General features: G+C 40.5%; 3 protein-coding genes across 11 annotated transcripts; 2 read left to right on the top strand and 1 right to left on the bottom strand.

Annotated features, from left to right (window-relative positions):
* The first annotated feature begins 1,273 nt into the window (after nt 1–1,273).
* Nucleotides 1,274–6,935, top strand: dnaaf6 (dynein axonemal assembly factor 6). Of its 9 annotated transcripts, none has more exons than XM_022224017.2 (7): nt 1,274–1,339; nt 2,572–2,681; nt 3,149–3,221; nt 3,695–3,791; nt 4,731–4,827; nt 5,383–5,468; nt 5,967–6,935. In XM_022224017.2, the coding sequence occupies exons 2-7, from the start codon at nt 2,598–2,600 to the stop codon at nt 6,091–6,093; spliced, it is 564 nt and encodes a 187-aa protein (XP_022079709.2). In that variant the 5' UTR covers nt 1,274–1,339; nt 2,572–2,597; the 3' UTR covers nt 6,094–6,935. The 9 variants fall into 9 exon arrangements, with proteins under 9 accessions (XP_022079709.2, XP_022079712.2, XP_022079705.2 ...); XM_022224020.2 differs by having other exon boundaries at nt 1,284–1,339; nt 2,575–2,681; XM_022224013.2 differs by having other exon boundaries at nt 1,292–1,339; nt 2,530–2,681.
* Nucleotides 6,936–9,130: 2,195 nt separating this feature from the next.
* LOC110973160 (uncharacterized) lies at nt 9,131–16,026 on the top strand. The gene is made up of 2 exons (XM_087129894.1): nt 9,131–11,803; nt 14,782–16,026. Exons 1-2 carry the CDS (start codon nt 10,444–10,446, stop codon nt 15,183–15,185), a joined length of 1,764 nt encoding a protein of 587 aa, XP_086986020.1. The 5' UTR covers nt 9,131–10,443; the 3' UTR covers nt 15,186–16,026.
* LOC110973223 (inhibitor of growth protein 2-like) lies at nt 15,558–20,575 on the bottom strand. The gene is made up of 2 exons (XM_022223876.2): nt 20,002–20,575; nt 15,558–19,565 (listed from the first exon to the last, which is right to left on the bottom strand). Exons 1-2 carry the CDS (start codon nt 20,135–20,137, stop codon nt 18,790–18,792), a joined length of 912 nt encoding a protein of 303 aa, XP_022079568.1. The 5' UTR covers nt 20,138–20,575; the 3' UTR covers nt 15,558–18,789.
* Nucleotides 20,576–20,720: the final 145 nt, after the last annotated feature.

Below are 20,720 nucleotides of genomic sequence, written 5' to 3'. Positions count from 1 at the left end.
TTGGTTTCACCTCTATGGTACACCCCCCTTAGTAAATGCTACAACCCCCATCCCCTTCAGCTTATCAACTGTGATGAAATTGACTAGAGGCACCTGATGAGCCAGGGTGCACAACTTTGAACTATGGGCTTGTACATGTAGATTGCACACATTTTAAAATGCCAAATGGTGAGTGGTGGTGGGGCATGCATGGACTTTTGCTAGGAAGCACCTCCCCCCCCCGTATTTCAAAGGGCAGCAAGTCAGGTTTCTTTTTTGAGGGGGGGTCCAAGACTGAAGCCCATACGAAGTTTGAAGATGACTTATTATCGGGCTTGAAGAAACGTCATGGACTATAATCTTTCGGGAAAAAACCCAAGTTAAAAGCCGATCAACAAGACATTAAGATGGGTTGGATTGGCAACGAAAACTCTAACAAAAACTAAGTCCCCCATAATTAAGGTTGTAAAACTCTAGCAAATGTGTGGTTAATGCATTAGGCCATATCTTTGTCATTTTATAATCTGTCAGTTTGGTGTTAATATAGGCCGATTTTTATTACATCATTGGTCGTCAATGTTTTTACATGATCGACCCATTTTTATGGCCGGAACAGGGGGCGAATTTTTTTTCTAAAAATGAGAAAGGCAATATCATTTCGGGTCTGTTTCATTTTCCTTTCTTTCAAAAGCTTGAAAAGTCCGATATGTAGCCTCATGCTTACGTAAGACCATAAAAGTTCACAGGAAAAAATTCTATAATTGTCCCCCCCCTCCAGAAAATTCTTCTGATTTCCCCCTTTGTTGAATAAACAAGTTTGAAATAAAGTAACACAAGTACTGTTTTGCTGGCAAGTTTTTTTTATGGCGGAAGTTTTTATGATGCAATGAAATGAAATTCTGTCGAATTTCATATTAGCATTCACATTTAGATTTTTGATATATTGATTTGCACGTTGAAATGTCTGTTCTGTCTTCAGTTGTATATTGGCACAAATTGCTATGTGCCCTAAGTATCATCGTGCATCGCAACGCTCAAACTGACTTGTTTGACAACCAATTGCCACCTTTAAATAAGAAGTTTTAAGTCTTAGCAAAAATTAAAACTAGGAACACTATATGAAGTATAGTGCCCCCCCCCACACACACACGCACACACATGGGGGAGCGACGCTGTCAGGTGGGAACCATGGAAATAATTTTTTCTCTCGCCAGATATATATCTTGCAACACTAAACAAACACCTGCCGCTGATCCCAACGCAGCGGCTTGCCGTCGCGTCACATGAAATTAGTCAACACTTGAGGGCGTTTTCCAAGTTGCGTGCTGTGCATGTGCGGTTCTTGTGCAAGCACCAGCAGGTAAGTAGCGTCGTCCACATAGATCTGTTTCTATGGTAATCAAATTTTGCATTTTGTTTCCAGACTACTGGCCCCGTTTCATGATCCAGCTGAACTTCAAATCGCAACTGACATGTATGTATGCGCGTTAGGAGAAATGATTTTGCCATTTTTGGTTTTGACCATCCATCTTGCATCTGCCATGATCTCATTCTCACCATCAGACCATGCTCACATGTCGTGTTAGGCCTACAATTAATTAGGCCTCACGTTATGGAATCTACAAATCGTCTTTTTTTCATAACATTTGGACCTGTTTGGGCAAATCGGCCGACCATGTTCAAATGTTAGAAAAGGCGAATTCGTAGAGTCCAAGTTACTATAGGACTATCATGAGCGTAGCCATTGGCCGGCATTTTGAATCTTGCATCTTGTGTTATGAATCTTATGTATGTTTCAAATCTCACATTTCACCTTAAATATTAGGCCTGCTAATGTGCCCAGGCCTACACGAAGTTACACAACAAAGTGTCACAAACAGTGTTTATATCCAGAGGTGGACTTTGCTGAGTATCAGTGCAGATATACATGTAGATGACAGTAGAAATTAATATACCATACATGATAGGAAATGCACTGTGGCTATAGCACAGCAATGGCGAAAGTGCATGTGTACATGTATGCCATCAGTGAAAACAATTTAAGAGATTCATAGCATGAGATGCCAGATTCGAAACTCACGGCAATGCATGATTCATAACCCGGAATGTGAGATGGCAGGTATGGAACACCACCGACATGTCACTGGAGAAAAAATGTAATGTCCATGTGTGGAATTTGTCATGAGAAATGCTTTTTCAAAGGTGAAATTGCTGAACAGGTCAAGCAGAGGAACTCTGACTAAACAAACCAACGATGTTGTTGGCTGTTTCAGTCAGAGTTTCCTCTTAAGCTTGAGTAACTCCAGCCCTTATGGTCATAACATCCAGAAATTTGCAAGTGTCTTTGCATCAGGCTTGAGTGCTGCATTAGGTCAGGAATTAGTCAAGAAAATTTCTTGACAGTAATGCAGTTTTTTTCACCCCCGTAGCACGTGATGTACTAGTTTTCATGCCACAATCTTATCAGCCATCCATATAGCTGTCACACAAAAAAATGCATATTTTTGTGAGTGACTTAAGGAAATCCTGATAATACACCCCCCTCCTCAGATGAGGTTGTCCATGATTTGTTGGTGTGGTGGCTTCTTATAGCAGCAGTTTGCACACTTTAGCTGAAGATGGACCTACCTGTCGGAGGGATAAATGCCCTTGCTGAGCTTCTGAAACCTCCTGACCAAGGAGAGAGTGATGATGATGACAAGGTGGGTCAATTACTTATGTTAATGCGTAAGGCTCATGTCTTGTGAAGGCACTTTATCTCCACTGACAACTTTTGGCTTTGTAATTCTCAATGGGAAAACAAATTCAGGTAGGTACAAATTTGATGCACTGTATTTGAAGGCAATATTTGACCCCAAAGTTGAAAGACGCAGCAAAATTCCTAAGACAACAAGAATTTAATACTGGAAAACATTTAATTTGGTACTGTCCGGGTGATGAAAACATTTTCAGCCATTGCAAATTTGCAGCTGGAAGGTTTGTTGTCATGTCAACATGTTTATTACAAATATGAGTTGTCCTTTACTCCATGTCCAAATGGGCCTTGTCATGATTAACGTGCCAATAGCAAAAGCGAAAGCCTTAGCCACAAAATGTCAATTACTACACGGTTTTATTTTATAGATTTTAGCTATTTTTATGTGCCATTTTCTTGTTTGCCACCTCACAGCCAGTAACAGCTTCAGCTAAACTAGGTCCGGGAGCAATTGGTCAAACTGCCAAGACTCAAGCTGCACCAAAACGTAAGAAAATGTTGCTCTTCTTTTTGGAACTGTAGACGGAGAGAAGCAGTTTGTGGAATGCTTGTAGAAATGACGTTGCCTTTCCTGCAGATGAAGGGTGTATCAAATTCAAAGTTCTGTGTGTAAGTGCATAATTTGTAGTTTAACTCTATCTCAGGGGTTTACTGTTCATTCATAGATGGAATCTGTAAAGGTAGGTTAATTGCCTTTAGACAGTTGTGGTATTTGTATGTAATGTTGACAGTAGGTTTCCAAGAGATGGTCTTGGAAATGCTATATTTGCCCCATGAACTGAGTATTGTAATATTCATATGCTCAACGTTATTCACTTGAATGCAAACTGAAAGAATGTGTATTCATTATTTTCATCCTCAGAATCAAAGTGCCAGCTCAAAGCCAACATCATTATGCTTGTATGAGTAGTTTTTCCTTACTTAGTCTCTCAAATTAAGCATTTCTACTTTAATATCAAGAACCTCCGAAGAAGGAGACCAAAGATATCTGGGATGCAGAGGAGGTGTCAGAAGGAGCAGAATATGAGGACATTGATGACCCTCGGCTTCAACCAGAGTAAGTCAGTGCAAATAAAGTAAAAGGTGCACCACTAGTCTGTTTTATAAATAACTCACCCATAGATTCTGTGTCTTGATTGGTGGAAATCTAGTCACATGGCATTAGCTATTTTTGCTCTCTTGCTGTGAATAGCCAAAAGTACTACACCTGTTGCATGTGTTTCCAAGCCCTAGTGCTACGCTAGCGCAAACAGGTATTTTGGAAAAATGCTAGTGCACTTTCAATGCAGTATTCAGATGGCAGTACCTTGTAATTGTATTTAGATTAAGTTAATAAGTTACCGCTGAATTCAAGGGAGAGTTGGTACTTGTATGAAACAAATATTGATGGTTCATATCATGGTATACCCTCAGCTTTAACTCAGGAGAAATAGAATACTCCATGGACCCCCAGGAGGCTGATTTGACTACACTACTCGAAGCAGTTCATATTTGTACACTCTACTAGTTATGAGTGCTCGTTGGCTATTCTGCCAACTTTCCATTTTTTCTGATTCCAGCATTTCCATTGCCATACATTAAAAATGGGTGTGGTTCAAGTTGCAGTAATGTGTGTACTGGTTTGACCCCTAGGGCATTGAACCCCCCCCCGATAATATTTAGCCCTATCATGATCCCACACAAGCTCACTTGTGGCAAGTTGAAGACTTTAAGTGTGTAATAATAAAGTTTTATTTGTGAAGTCAAAACCCGAATGATGTCATTTGAACATCTACATGTATTTTTTTTAGAAGTCTTATCCTGATGTTGATGAATTGTATGAATGTTCTAGTGTTGCTAATGCATTTCATTAAATTGCTGTTGTAGCCACATACAAGAGATAAGAGAAATTCTTATGTGCTTGTGTTGTCATAGAGGTTGTGTGTAATTGTTTAGAATGAATAAATTAACATTTTAAGTTTGGAATGTCTTCCGATTCATCTTTCCGTCTGTCCAGATATGACATCATTTTCAAGCAAGCAGTAACAACAGAGGATATGTTCCTACAGATGAGCAACAAGACACCTAGTTCTGTCAGCTGTGAAGACATGGTGGTGAGTATTAATACTTCAGATATGAATCTGTTACATAGCTAACTCACCGGAACCTAGTACTGGCTTTGCATCGTTTGAATAGGTTCAATACCATTATGCAGGCCATCATTAACTTCACATGGAACAACATTCCAAAATGCAAGGTGGGTTCCTTTGTGTTACAGCACAAAGTTGCCTCTTGGGAAAAATGCCAAAGAAGTAGGGTGAATCGAAGTTCTTTTTTGCGGGCTGTAAAAGTTGCGGAATTAGAGCCAGGGGCTGGAATCCTGCATGTTGAGACTCGTAGATAAGTTATTTGTTATTATAGAGACATTTGCTAGTCACTCCACACAGAAATGTGTTTATTCCATCACAATGATGCTGAGAAACTGTGGCTTGCAGAAAACACATTGAGGGAAAAGGTGCCTTTTCTGTGTTGCAAATATCTCTTTCTTTGTGCTTGGTTCTGCAAAAAAAAAATGTTATTTAGTAATTGCAAAAGTTGTGTACATGTAGTTTTCTGAAACTATGTTTGCATTACAAGTAAAACATCCTAGGGTATTTTTTCTGATGTAGATAAAAATAATTTTGCCCAACACAAAGATGGCTGATGTCGATCTGGATCTTAAAGACAAATTTCTCAGCTGTAGAACACCAAAATAGTGAGTAAAGTCCTTTTTATAAGATAAAACTAGATCCTTACGTACAGTAACTCTTGAAGAATTACCTTCACATCTTGAAGGATGTTTTTCCTCATTTTCAGTTGTTAGTAGTTTTGTAGTTGACTACTAGCTTTAGTATGTAGTTAACATTGGTATTCCTCAATGAAGTGATGCATCAGTTTCTTAAGAAAGGTCTCATATTTGTAAAAATATGTGAAAACTTACCAAAAAAAACATTCTAAAGTTTTCAGTAATAACCCAGATCTGGAAAAGGGAAACTGAGGACAGACTTTGAATTGTTACAGTTTGGAATTTTGAGATCATCGATTGGAGTAGTGTAGTCTGAAAAATGATAAAACTTGAAACCCATGCTCACATTTATCCTAGTCCTCTTTGTTATTTGGGAGTAATTACAACAGTGATGTAGAACTGGGCACTGAGCAGAGGTTTGCCAACAGAGGGCGCCCTTCATCTTGAAATTTTGTTCTCTCCATACAGCAAGCTTGGCCTTCACTTACCACATCCTGTGGACAGCAAGAACGGGAAAGCGCAGTGGATCAGTGACAAAGAGACGCTTGTGGTGACATGCAGGATGGTGCGAGAGTATGACTTCCTTACCACCTGACCAAGAGAGGGTGCCCTCTTAAGATTGATAGAGGGTGCACAGTCAGTGTTTTGATGTTTGAATCTGACGGAACACAGTTCAGTCTTCCTCTCTACAGAGTGTGGTTTGAATAACTACGATGGCAGGGTATCCTCTTGCTGTCCAATTTTCAGTCTGGTCACCCTTTTTTAATTTTCATAAATTACGGACCAAGCATGTTTGAAGACGTGAAGAGCTCCGCATAACATAATCTGAATTCTGCCCCATCGTGTCACAAGTCAAGGAAGGGTCAGCATGCTGTTCTTGTGACCTCCCAGGGTCAACTTGATTTGAATATTTATATGTCCATAGATGAGCACTGTGCATTACATGTTGGGTATACGCGAACAATTTTTAGGACGACACGTAGCAACTGATGTCAGCTCAGTTTGGAGAATGCTGCCCCTCTTCACATGAGAGAATGAGATCAAGTCGTTGGTCTATCAGAAACATGTCAATCAAACCAAACTCTATAATGAAATATGGAGAACTTCCATTGAGATTCGTGTATGAGAAACAGTCCATTTTCAAAAGTCTTTTTATGCTTTTTGAACTTCAAATGTTTCCTCTGGAAAGGAAAAATTTGAATCACAAATGTATTATATTCAAGTAATACCTATAAGGCAAATCAAAACAGATAAACAGTTTTCCTTTATAATGCTTTCAGGAAATTACACCTAGTTATAAATTTGTAAGATTTGTAGCAGTTTGTCTTAATGAACATTCATTATTTTCATCCGTCCGTTTTGGTGGAAATGGTCTTTATTTTTTATGTAAAGCTGTATATATTTGAATAAAAAAGTATGGAAATTGATTTCAACGAACCTGTGATTTTTATTCAGACAAATATCAGATTAGCTATTGTTGTTTGTGTGACCATTAAGTGTATTCAAAAACCACCCAGTGACGCAGACAAAGTTTACTCCACAACATTCGCTGGCGAGGGACACGTTTAATCTGCATGCTGTTTATTCTGCGGAGAGTTCGCACAAGTCACGCACATAAGAAATTTAGTGTCATTTTGTCGATGATCGAATGCCTAAATTGGACGATTGAACGTTTGACTTCAAAAATTCATTACTATATTTCAGACCCATTTACTTGTTTTGGAAATTTGTGTCGGTAATTTGTTTTCTCGAAGGTTATGATGTACAGTGTACAAGTAGGGACCTATACTTAACTCTTATTTAATTTCATATATGTAAACGATTTCTTCATTCAAGAGATAGAGTGTATTCGAGAGAGAAAAAAGCGAATGTCCTGTTATGTCAATCTTACTTCCAAGGGTGAAAATTCGCTCTTTCAGACAAAATACACTGTAGAAACGAGACGATTTAGGGTACATGTTCACTCAGTCGAGTATAATCCACTCATCGCCATTTCAGTCGGTGACAGAGAGGAAATTGGTCTCCATACGACAGACACAAAAATATTGAAGGTTGTGCTTTTTGGCGTTACCCGTGTGCGCCGTGCTCTACTCTCGATGAACTGGGGGTGTCTCATTCATTGTATACACCTGCTTATCAGACCAGTTTAATGGTACTTGACAAGCGTTTAGCGCCCTAATTTTCATGTCACGATTGAGTTGGTGCCGTCATTTTTCAAGCTGATAAATTTAGCTGCAGGACCCCAGCAGAGATCATCTCTTCTATGCGAATCGAAGTCCATCAGTCAATAGCACCAATTTTGAAGACAGTCTATTTGGTTAGGTTTGCACCTGTAAATTAGTACAGTGTACTTTGGTCACCTGGGATACCGCTACTAGTCGGCTATGAATGCTGGTATTTTCTTGTTGACAATCTTTGATTACCGTCAGGATCAATTGCAAAGTAGCGGGGTAACATGATAAGCTGTGTTGCCCATCAGAAAAATTCCTCGTCAAATGAATGTCCCGAGTGTTAGACTTTGAATCAATTCTTTCTTGAATGACAGTTGTTTCCAATACAACTGTGATATTTCCCAACAAGAAAGGAATTAGTATGCCCGTCAGTGAACTTCCCTGAGAATTTTCTTGACTGTATGCCTGTGATAAGTGTAACCAGTCCTACCGATGAAGACCACCCAGCCTACTATGCACAGACTACAGAGGAAAGCACCGACATGACGTCATTCTATAATAAGGCTATGTTTTTACAATCACAAAATACATAAAGGAAGCCGTAATTAATTTTAGTGAAATATTTTACGTTCCATTTTAAAGGTAGTGTAAAATCATTCACACCAGCAGAGAAGTAGGCCTTCATTAATGCTCTGTAAAAATCATTTTCGGAAGAAAGAAATTCCACACTTTATTCTTTGATTAAAATCGACCAGCCCGCAACAGTGGTTTCGATCGTTTCTCCATTTCCTTCTGCGCGTTTTAGACATTACTGTAATTGCTAACGAAAAGTACCGCCAGTGGGCCCGTGATGTAGCACTCTAAACCTAACAAGAACTGTCCCCCTCGGTCCAAAAATAGAGCCCAAATCTTTTCAAATAAAAGTTCTTAAATACTCCACAGAAGCACTTCACTGTCAGTCAATTGTTGTGATTGAAGGGGCAAACACTAGCGGCAGCGTTTGCCGAGTGGGGGATGCAAGTCGGTGGGGGGTACCTGCCAGCAGACGAAAGCACCGACTAATCCGATGGCCAAGGGGAGCAACCCCGTTACCTGGGAAGCAGAATTGTTGTGTGCCCGACGGCAGTTTGATAAGCTTCTTTTTCATTAATGGTTTACGTCGTGTTCTCTAGTGTCCCTATTGTGGCGTTGGGCTTTTCACTTTCAAGACAATTTCTGATTAAATACATGTGGTTATCAACTGGTTTGGAAAGTTGCAACCAATGTCTATAGTTATTTCATCTTGGATCCTGGAAAGCCGACCCCTGATATCATGGCAAGTGTATTTCAAACCAGGGAAGTCTGTACTGCAAATAATGATCTTGTCAGCTCCGCGTCTGGGGCCAAGATCATAAATTGGCCGTCGGAACTGGTGACTGCCGCAACCTCTCAAACAACATTGCTATCATGACTTTATTAACTGATCTATTTACTGATGCATCTCGGCTTGCGGTGGTCGTATTTTATTCTGCTCTTGGACTCTTTGCCAAAGTCTCTATATACTTTGTTTTATCTTTTATAAAATACATGTACGTAGTTTATCAGAACTTGTCGTTATACTAAGGATGATGAGGTGATTTGACACCACTCTGCTATTTTTTCTCGCGTTCTCCTTCGCATACTACATTGAAACCTCACAAGTGACGAGGACGGAGCCTAAACATCTCTGGGTTATGGGATCCACAACGGCGACAGAAAGACTTAAAATACGCCTCGTTTACGGCGCTCAAAAAGTTAACGGCAAACTGACGAGAAATGCCTGAAAAGAATGCATTTATCGAGATGGATTGTTGAGTCGAGTCACACATCACTGAAGGACTGATGGTGAGACGGGATGGAAATATTTACGCACGGAGCAATGCTTTCTTTGGGCCTGCAAGAACTACCTTGAGGCGAGTCAGAAAATTGACTAAAATTCTGTGCTGTTTGAGGATCGTGTCAGTCGGAGCTTTTGAAATACATGAACATTGTATAACGTCTTCAGCTTCAAGTTTCCAGTTAATGAAAAAATAAAGTTGTAACCTATTCACTGATTTTTGCCAACATCATAAACTCGGATATGTTATTAATGCGGAATTAGAATTTCACCAAAGTACAGTGTGGTCGGTCTGATTTTCAAAAGTCTCGGAAATTTATCGACGGAGCTGATAAGTGTCACCACCTCATGCATCTGTCGGATCTATATCGAGTGTTGATCGGTCAGGTAAACTATTATGACACTTTACATAGCCGGAGGGAATTACGTTACTTCGGCGTTGATTGAATCTACTTTAATCCATACACGTTCCAACCAAAGTTAAATCAAACCACGGAGTTCACTAACACCATTTCAAGTAATTTACTTGCCAAAAGCGCCGGTGTTGGTGACGCACTTGACGGTGAGACTTTCAAAAGGAACTTGTATTAAAACACGGAAGCGTTTTGCACACTTTTTGTTCCCATGTTTTGCATGTTCCTGCCAAGCATTGTCAGTTGGTCCTGTAGATCCCATTTCAGTCTCATTTGATCCACAAACTCACAAGAACTGAAGCCCAGAGTTAACGCCAACAAAGCGCCCTGTGCACCCGGATTCAACGTGATAACAGCATTTTCAACGAAGTGCCGAATCAATTGCAACATGACAATGCAGTGTGAAAAATATCAGATATATATAGTTTCAGGTTTGTGAAAGAAGTGGGGTGTCTAGCCGTCGACCTTTCAGCTAAGTATCTATTACGGATATTTCAAAGATCACCATGGAGGAAGCCGGCACATTAGTTACCGACAACCCAAACTTGAACAGAGGTCTAAGTGCCGGTCTGTCCAGCACAAAGGAGAAATCAGTCAGCAAAGTTTTGATGGGGCTGAAACACCTGAAGGCTGACGACATCGGTGTGCTGAAGTACACTCGCTCATCGGAGCTGGGGACGCAGGTGAAATGCAGCAACCATGCCCACGATGTCTCCTCTCGGAAACAGGTGAATATGTGGCATCGAGACCAGCGCATTGCCGTGGCCAAACTGGCCCGCGGGCAGCAGAAGATGTTCCGCAATCTCATTCGCGTTCAGAACGAGAAGAGACGCATTCAGCGGCGGGCTCACATCAGGAAACAGAGGGAGATGCAGATTGAGCTGAGAGAGAAGGCGGTGAGGGAGAGGGAAGAGGCGCAAGACAGACTGCGAAACATGATCATGACGGAGGTACACAATGAAAAGACTCTGGATGATGACGATAAGGTATTCCCTCAGCCATTGCCAGAGATAAGCGAGGAAAGAGACAAGGAAACGACGGGTGGAATCAAGATGGACGCAGGCAGCACAGCCTTGAAAAACGGATCCAGTCACTTTACCAGATCTTCTCACTCTGGCGATTATTTACATTCTAAAGAAACAATCCACAGCTCCACCACGTCTCAATCAACGTCGTCGCCATCTCAAAATTCATTATCGTCACTACGGGTAATTCCGAATAGAGAAACATCAGAGGTTCTAGAAATGGTTACAAAAGCAAATGTACCACTCATTCCATCTCTGAAAGAAAAGTCTGTTATTAAAGAAAACGGTACAGGACTCATTTCCAGACCTCATTTTTCCAGAGAAGCCATACAAACAAATGTGAGGACTGCTGTTGAGTTCGAAAAAGGTGATATAAACCGAAATAAAGTTTTACCCGGGATTGTAACAAACATTTCCAAAGATCAATCTTGCCAAAGTTACGATGAAGGAACGTCCTACGAGGGCAGAGACTCGGTTTTTGAGGACGATGTTACGGCAGTGACGGACAGAGCCAAAGATCAAGCAACCAAGGAGACGATGAAGCGCAAACAGAGCGAGAGATCTAGATCAAGAAACAAGTACCACATCGGCATCCCTAATCGAACATTCCGCCTGCCTGACTATCAGGCTCCGGTGGTAACGAGTGTGGTGCAGTACCACCGGAATAGCGCAGGGAGTTTAGTGGCGAGTGAAGTGGCCGTCAAGCCGGCGTCGGAGGAGTACAAGCTACCGTCACGACGAGCCGAGTACATGGTAGAGAAGGCGCTGGAATGGGAGAGGAAAAGAGAAGACAAACGACAGAAGAAGCTGAAAGGATTCCTTGACAGGATGAAGGAGATAGGTAAGAGACTGACCCATGTAGATTTGTGTCTGGGTGCATTCGCTGATCATAAAAGTTGTGACGAGTTAAAGAGCTACGTCCACTATGGTCAGTTACAGGGAGTTATTTTGAACAAAACCAAGTCTGGCACATTCCTGGATGTTCTTAACTTGCTTTTAGGAAATCAGTAGTTTTGACGCTGTGTATGTAGGAATTTGACCCAACCAAAAAAAAAAAGAAAAAAAAAAGGTTTATATCAAAGTGTCCCTCAGCCTTCCAAACAGGGACTGTATGAAGAAAGTTATTACTGTTTCATGAATGTTCTCCAGACAACGGCGATATGCGTGGGAAGATTTCACTGTTTGTCACCTTTAGTTACGTTTGCAGATTGAAACTTTCTGTGTACATGCACGATCACGAGGTCGACTCGTCGACCCGCGATTAGCATCGCGATCTGATTTCCGACCTTGGGGAAAATGCTGTTGCCCTCTGAGTCGTATCCGGGTTTGGCTTTTACGACTGCTGAGGGTGAAAAAGAGAATTTCTCTATTAGACGCTAAAAACGAAACCTTGAATTTTCCAAGTGGATGATATAAGTAAACTAATGATAAACGAGTCCCTACTTGTTTGGATTTTGATCAACCACAGACAGGTACCGTAGTAGGGTCAAGAGTCGATAGCTCAGACATTTCTGGATGTGTATGCATTAATCATCATTTGTTTAACTCAATCGGAATTTAAGGTCGAATCTGGCAACTGAAGACAACAGTGTAGCAAATGTTGCTTACTCAGAGGTTTTAGAGTGGGCTGGACCAGAATAAAATATGTTGGAAAACAGGTCTTTTAATGCTAGCAGCCTCGAGATTTTTTTAAGGGGGGGCGGCGTTTAGTCACTATAAATTTTGTGGGAAAGGTAAAACTAATTCACTATTATTTTTTTCTTGTAATAACACTATAAGGATTCCTCAAAAGCGCCCTGGGCACTGTAGCTCGTAAGTCTGAAGACATCTGTAGAGACAATGAGAAGCAGTTACAGTTTTAGACGTGGGAGGAAAACCCCAGAGGAATATTCTGGGTAAAACCCACGGAATCATATAGGGACTGAAAACCAAATTCACGTGTGGACCGAGTTGGGAATCGAACCCGGTGGAAGAGGCGAGGAAAGGACCACTACGCCAACCCAACTCTCCTCATTCAGATTTGCTTTGTTTCTAGGGAATCATAACAAGAACAAGAAAACCAAGAAAACCGTGCGGCAAACATTAACATCCAAGAAGACGACATAAAAAGGCCTCTATCGATTAAATTGTTTAAGACATCTTTGAAAAGTCATCGAAACTGATAAAAATCTTTTCATCAAGAAAGTCCTGCTCACACATACCATTTTGATCAAATTAAAAAATAAATAAAAATCCGGCTCCTGTTTCACATCTATGCCTCATCGCCGCGCTATTGTGAAGAACCTCAATTAGGCCTTCATTCTATCAAAGATCTGTATAATTAACTGCTGAACTGTCACGCACGCTTTATATTAAGAATCTATGACGCCCTTACTAATTGAATGCCAGCCAGTTATCGATTTTGAAGAAGCAATTATTTCAAGCGAGTGAGCAGTTATCTCAGCTTTGGATTCCAATAACGAGCATCGTTGCCAGTGGCGTAAATTTTTGCCGGAAATGAGGGGGAGGGGGCTGTGTGGGGAAGAGTTGACCGGCCATGGAACTTGAAAAGCGGGGTGCTGACACCATATGACACTGTAGGGGGTGGTGTTCATGATACAGATGTAATATGTATCATTCCTGCAATATTTTACATCAGAACGGCACCTTTAAGGCTTTTTCATTGCCCTCCCTGTTTGAGCGCTGTTGAAGACATTTTCAAGAATGATATCTCAAAGTAATTACAGAACGTTTGCTATAATCGACACACTTACTGGAATGCCAGTCCAAACAACAGGCTACTTCAGCCTGGTGTGTCATGTTGACACTTCAATCCCCCATGAGTGGTCAGGTGTGGTATAAAAATTTGCTTCCTGGACCGTTAGCGATAACCAAAAGGCCTATGCCGACGACTTGTTATCTTGAAATAAAAAAAAGAAAGGTAGCGTCGATATGGACTTATTAAAATGCCCCTATTCATTAACACTTAAAATGAGTTCAAAATAATTATACCTTTGAGGAGGACTCTGCTAATGTGTATAAAATTGACAGTCGCGGGCAATCACTCAGGAACATTTTTGTTACTGACAATGACGTTTGCTGCAACCTCTTTCACTGATCATATAATGTTCCCATGACTATTGCATTGTTCCAGGGTGTGGAACTTGATTTGACAACGAAGAGCTGGGGGCGGAATCCACCTCTCCCCCAACATTCACCCCCAATATCGTCGCAGTGCAATTTTCATGTTCCAAACACTCAAGTATGGTTTGTTTTATTTTGTTGCGTAGTAACTTTTTGGGTCTTTTTGACACAACTTTTGGGTTCATTTTGACACCAAAATTTGGGATTTGGTCATGTCGTTTTTTCCCCGAGACACGTCAGCCAAAATGCATACTTGTCAGTTACTATTGCGCACGTAGCCATGAAGTTCAAATAACCATGCATGGTGTCAATACCTCGTGTGAGATTGAATTGAAATTTTTTTTATAATTTGCACTGTTGAGCATGTTACATACACGCCGAATTTGGTGTGCGAGTTCTTGGGGAACCACCCCGGCTCTTTTAGGGTGAAAGATATACTGTTTTCAACAAATCATGATGTGTATCGACGCAATTTTTTTTAGAAGGAGCTGCACAAGCTTTTCATGTTCAGGTATTTCTGCAACTGCTACCATTATTATCGTTCAAGCCATGGAAGACAAGCAAACCAGGGTTTATTTTCAGCACAGGGTGGATAGGAGACATTAATTCAGCGAAAGAGGTAATTGGAAATAGGCCACAGGTCTGAAATCTCTACAAACCCGTTAATTCTCTGGGTCCTTTCTTTCCGTACTACAGAGAGAAGAGAGAAGATGGATCCCAGGCTTGCTTCGAGTTTTGACTACGCAAGGCAAGAGCCGTTTCATCACCCAACCCACCAGTCCAACGACCGGGCACCCAGCGTGCAGCGTCAACTGACCTCGGTCCCAACCGTCCAGCGATCCGTAGGCGAGTCCCTGGAGGCGTACCACCTCAAAGGAGACAAGCAAGACTTGAAGAATTGCCGGTACCTCCGGCTTAATGACACTGAGGGAATATCGGGGGAGGCTGAGCATGACAGTGGCAGGTTGGCGAGGGATCGGGGCCGAGGGGGGAGGCGGATGTCTAGCTGGGGAGTGCTAGGTCTGCCACATGGCGAGCAGCTGACTACGGGAAAATTGACAAGCCATCGTCGTGGACATTATCACAGTGTTAGATTTTGAACAGGACAGTATCTACTCTTTTGGCAGTATTCAGTGGCTGATCCAGGGTACAGTCGATGGCAATTTCGCTGTTGGTGAGCATACTAAAATATGAAACACCATTTCATTTGAAGCTTGTTTTTCATAAATATTCAAGTCTTGAGCATCAAACAACAGTACTTCTTAAAACACGACAATCTTCAAAAACAGAAAATTATGTTCAACAGCTAAGTAGCTACCGAGGAATCATAGGCAAAAAATATATATAATTAAAAAAGTTTGAATTACATTTGCTCGTTAGTGGCTTCGGTAGGTGGGGGCTTAATCACTTTTGTAGCCTTTTTATATGAAAAGTAGAAGTTTAAATAATTCGTTATCTACGCCACAAACAGATAGCATTTTCAATATTTCCCGTTTTTTATTTTCAGTATTCCCTACACTGTACAATATATTCAGAGATTAAGCTGTACAATTTTATTTCAAATAGTTGACATGAAAATCAACAGCAAAATAAGTTCAGCACCGTGCCTGTGTGCCATTACAAAATGACAGGCCATTCTTTTGGATTTAGGACCTCTCTGATCTACTTACAAAGCACATAAATAAGATTTGGATTCAACTGCAAGAAAAAAATGCCGTAATTTGTAAAAGAAAATCCAAGTAATTTTCTTCCAGCTTCATCTATGGTCTATCTGCATATATTAAAGAGCGACGTAGTTCATTAAGTATGCAACTCATAGTGAGATAAACGTGCAAACAGTTACACGGTACTGGTGGAAAGTTCACTTGAATGCGTTATATCTCATAAAGCTTTTCAGCAAAGTTCTATAACTGGAAATAAAGCATAGAGAATTCGATCCAACTATCAGCTTCTGACTGTGCCGATCCTTTTCATTTTTCCTGAAACATCTGGAACAGAAAGTTAAGCTCTCAGAAAAGTTAAGAAGGGATCCAGTGTTAAATGAACTGAAGGAGTATTTTAGTGCACAAAATAAATTTCTTCAGACCAATGCGGTTCCTTAACCCTAACCTTCCTCAGTCCTCCAACAGGTGAAGGATTGAGGAGGGTTAGGGTTAATCAAAGTTAATGCCTTGCAAACCTTGTTATCAGTGGAGTACGCATGTACAGTGTATTCTCCATTTTGTAAGTTACCCTCACAGGCAATGAAACATATCAGTGAATTAATTTGACCACTGGTCATCTAAACGAGGCATCAACTCCATTTCCTGCTTCCCACAAAGAATTGTTACCGGGAGAAGATTAACCAGACACCAGGCATTTTATTCACTTCATGCACCGCTGATTGCAGTGTCTCCTGACGTTGGGCAGGCAATTCTTTTTACTGCAGTGCTATTCGCTCACATCAAATTATTATCAGAAGCTATTCTGAGTGACTGTCAGTGCGTATCAATCCACAGTCGCTCTGGTAACAATACCTTGAAAGAGTTCATGACATAATAAAAATTCCCTCCCGGAACCTCTTATTACTCTAGACAATAAAACCAGCAATCCAACTAACATTTTCAACTGACAGTTCATTCACGTTTGTCTCGGTTTTTGTCTTAAAAAGGGACTGATAATACATTTTGTGGAATTTTTCTCGGACAATTATTGAAAACATTTGCCAAATGTCATTTAGATGGGTACATAAAATTCAAATCAGAGGCGGATTAAATAATACACAGCTAACACAGGAGGAAAATCAATTGTAAATTATTACTTGTCATCTGTTTATGACAAATAAATGGTCCAAACTCCAAATTACACCAACTTAAGTCATGGTGCAAAAACTGTTTCAAATGATGCACAAACAGAAAGAGTAAAATCAAAATGGTGCAGGTGGAAAAAGAAAAATGGAGGGGGACACTGAGAAAAAGGATGGAAAGAAAGAAGCTGAAAGATGGAATTTGCGACAAACTTTTGTAACTGAAGTCTGCTTATACATAAAAAAGAAACCTAAAAGCAAATCCATCGACAGCCTTGTTTTTGGATACTTTTACACGATATGAGGCTGATGGGTACCCCCCCCACATGTCCAATCCCTATACACACTCCAGACTATTGTTACCGAACACATCCCCCCTAGAAGTCTGTAAAGAATTCCTGAGATTCGGACCAAACAATGACCAACACAAAGGCGCCCCATATCTTGCATCATATGTGCTTTTGGCACTAGGTTGCACTGACTGTACATGTAGCAGTAAATTGGCTGTCTCATTTCCCCCACATGAGGGCGGTATTACCAATGTACAGTAGGCCCTAACAGGAAAAAGCTAATCCCCAGTTTGGAAAGAAAGGCCAAGAATCCAGATGGAGCTCAGCCTCTGTGCCATCCAGCTTCACAACAGGAGAACATACAGTGTACATGTATGTTGTAATAAGTGATGAGGATAATTTACATAAAGTCAGTTGAGGAAAGAGTTCCATATACCGACGCCACTTGACACCATGTGCACAAACCCTATGGAACTGGTCTGAAAAATTAAGTATTAAAAATCAAAATTAAGTAAACAACTTTTTTTCCTCTCCTAAATTGAACTTTTCTGGACACGTTTTGTTTTTTGACGGCTAGTAGGTCACTGTAGGGAATATCTACTGCCGTCTGTATGTGGAACTCTTCCCTAAATTACTCATTAAGAGTTCAGAAACAAACAGATGAAGTGTTGACAGTTTCCAACATGACAAACAGGTTTAAAGGAACCAGGAAATGAATTTTTCTTAGAATCACTTTTTGCGTATCTCTGTACTCTTCTTCCATGTATGAAGACTGTTTGACACCTTTTTGAATTATGTGAACTGAACGGTGCACTTTTTGAAATATTAAAAATTAACCAAGCATTTCTGGACAAGTGAGGCTGCTTTTGCTTTGATGTAAATCCAGGAAGACATGGTTCAGGTTGAATGTTTTCATGTTCAAATTGTACACCCCAAATTTGCTATAATCTGGGAACATTTCTGTGAAAAGGATTTTTGCTGGATTATTGCCATATACTTACACAGCAATAAATTGCCAAAGAAAATGAAATCTGCCATAGCAGTGGTTAACAAAATCTAGAATTTTTCTGTGCACAAACCAGTGCAACATTGAGATTCAGTGCCTTGGATGACATCATAATTCTGCTCATGAATATGCAACTTTGCATTAGCATAAAAATCCAAAAAGCATCAAAATATGTGTTAAAATTGCAGAACAAAAATTTAAAATCAGGTTACATGAAACCCAAAGATGCAATTTCAAGGGTTTTTAGTAAAATTTATAAAAATATTTCTCTTTCCTGGTTCCTTTAAATTTACATGTGCCCATGTGAACAAAGTTGACCCCAAAATATGTCAAACATTAAATTATTGCAAAACAGTATGATTGAGAACACATGTACACTGTTTGTGCGACTTATGGTGAGAAACTCCAACAAATGCACTGCACCAGTACTTGAACTCTGCCTGAAACACATTCACTGTGTTATGAAATGATGTCATTCCTTGTTCTTGCAATTTTTTTCTCTATTTTAATTTGGAAACTGTCTTGAAAAGTGAAATAAATTCAGATTAGAATATTATATATGTACAATTAATTACTATTGACATATACTACAAAAAATAGCTGAAGTGTGAGCACAGCTGCTGCTACTTCTTTTTTGCGTCTTGTGCCGGTCGACATCTTGGACAGTACCACTTTCCCTTGGGCTTGAGGGTCAGTCCCACACAACCAAAGTGGAACCATTCAAAAGGGCAGTCCTTATTGTCACATCCAACCATTTCTCCATAGGAGACCTGGTTACAGAGACAATATGTAGGTTCGTTGGGGTCGATAGGAGGATCGATGGGAGAAGCTGCTCTCTCTGCCTTGTTGACTTTTGACCTCTTCTTCTTCTTTGCTGGCTTGACAATTTCACTGGTGACCACTTCCATCTCCTTCTCTTTGCCGTTGTCGTGGCTGCGTTGTCTCCTAGGACGCTTCATTGCCTTCTCCTGGTTGTTCTCCACAACTTTCTTGACGACCTTGTTGTAAGCTGCCTTCCCATAGCCTGGTTTGCCATAACCCGGTTTGCCATAACCTGGTTTATTGTAGCCTTGCTTAGTGTACCCTGGTTTATTATAACCAGGTTTGGTATAACCAGGTTTGCTGTATGCAGACTTGATGTTGACTTTGCTGGCTTCTTGGGCACGTTGTTGTTCTAGGCGTTCCCTGATGATCAAGCTGTCAGAATTAGTCTCCATCTGTCGGAGACGGTTTTCAGTCAGCTCCACTATCTGTGATGCCAGGTGAAGCTTTTCATCACCAAGTTCCTGGCTGCGTACAAGAGCACGCTGCATCTGAAGCAGACATCGACGGCGTGCAGCCGGGTCCAGCTCCTTGTTGCTCAGTGTCTCATAGTGTTGCCGAATCTCTTTAAGAATGGCTGTAAAAATACACAGTGACATTACTACTGTATAATAGACTAGTATAATACCTACCAACTTCAAAATAGCAGTTAACAGTTAAGTCAGTTTGGTTTGTCAGCAACAGCAGGCCTACCTCTTTAAATACTGCAGAGCAATTATATTTGCCATGTTTGCAAATGAACGAAATCACAACAAGTGAGTTGTGACGAAATTTCTGGGGAGCTAGGCCTACATAAATTATCACACAACATGGAGGCGCAGGCTGCCATAACGCGTTTCAAGTTATTTTTGGTCTTACTTGTCAAAATGTTTATTTTGTACATAACCAAGCAGCCAATTTCCACACCTACCTTGCACTATTGAAGATGTGAGTAAACAGACTACCTAATGAAGGCATTTTAACATCTACAGGCCTGTAATTTGGAATTTTTTGACACTGTTTCTCTGACTTACATTGATACAAACTGTCCACTTCCCGCATTTGTGACACGTTACGCTGCAAATCGTTTGGCAGCGATTCTATGCAGTCCAAGTAATCTTCCACGTACGCCGTTGATTTGGCAGTATCAAGGGAACCTTGACTAAACATGGCTTCTTTATTCCGGTGCTTTAAGTTGATAAATAACTCTCAAATGTACAGGGTTTTCTGGAAGATTTCGACAAGCAGACAACATCAGTATGAAGCTCCAACTGCAGGAAGATATTCACGGCTCCGGTCACCAAACAGTGCCGCTTGCTGCTTGTTTAGTCCGGTTCCTGACCTTACTTGTATAATATAAGTTGAAGTTGAAGCTACTCAAGGTACGATGGCATGATTTCTTTGCAGCGGCGGGGATACGACTTACTTCATTTTCATTCTTCCAAAATTCTGCAACAGAGCATGCGCTATGACCTGAAGTTAATCTTCACTGGGTTCGGTTGGGTGGTACTATTATTCCCTACAGGAGGATCACAATTTCGCAACTATTATAAAACTCACAAAAAATCATAGAAAGTCCATTTTACCTACTCAATTTTATAATAAATAAAGTAGGATATATTTGGAAAAGAGATAAAATTACTATTTACTTCCTTTAGAGTGTTTTACATAGCATAACAAAATAATGTGAAAAGCCCTACCTCAATAAAAATCAATACGTCAGGGTTATACAGCTGCAGATCTGCTGATCGAT

The sequence above is a fragment of the Acanthaster planci genome, linkage group LG02, assembly GCF_054643075.1.
Source record: "Acanthaster planci isolate LZ-2023a linkage group LG02, COTS_SCS, whole genome shotgun sequence".
Lineage (NCBI taxonomy): Eukaryota > Metazoa > Echinodermata > Asteroidea > Valvatida > Acanthasteridae > Acanthaster > Acanthaster planci.
This window is presented reverse-complemented; position numbering and strand designations above follow the sequence as displayed.

Coding starts and splice junctions, on each gene's coding strand:
- dnaaf6 (XM_022224017.2), top strand. CDS start 2,598: ATGGACCTACCTGTCGGAGGGATAAATGCCCTTGCTGAGCTTCTGAAA. Junction 3,222..3,694: donor GACTCAAGCTGCACCAAAAC/GTAAGAAAATGT, acceptor TTTAATATCAAG/AACCTCCGAAGAAGGAGACC. Junction 4,828..5,382: donor TCAGCTGTGAAGACATGGTG/GTGAGTATTAAT, acceptor TTTCTGATGTAG/ATAAAAATAATTTTGCCCAA.
- LOC110973160 (XM_087129894.1), top strand. CDS start 10,444: ATGGAGGAAGCCGGCACATTAGTTACCGACAACCCAAACTTGAACAGA. Junction 11,804..14,781: donor TGACAGGATGAAGGAGATAG/GTAAGAGACTGA, acceptor TCCGTACTACAG/AGAGAAGAGAGAAGATGGAT.
- LOC110973223 (XM_022223876.2), bottom strand. CDS start 20,137: ATGTTTAGTCAAGGTTCCCTTGATACTGCCAAATCAACGGCGTACGTG. Junction 19,566..20,001: donor AGTGGACAGTTTGTATCAAT/GTAAGTCAGAGA, acceptor GTATTTTTACAG/CCATTCTTAAAGAGATTCGG.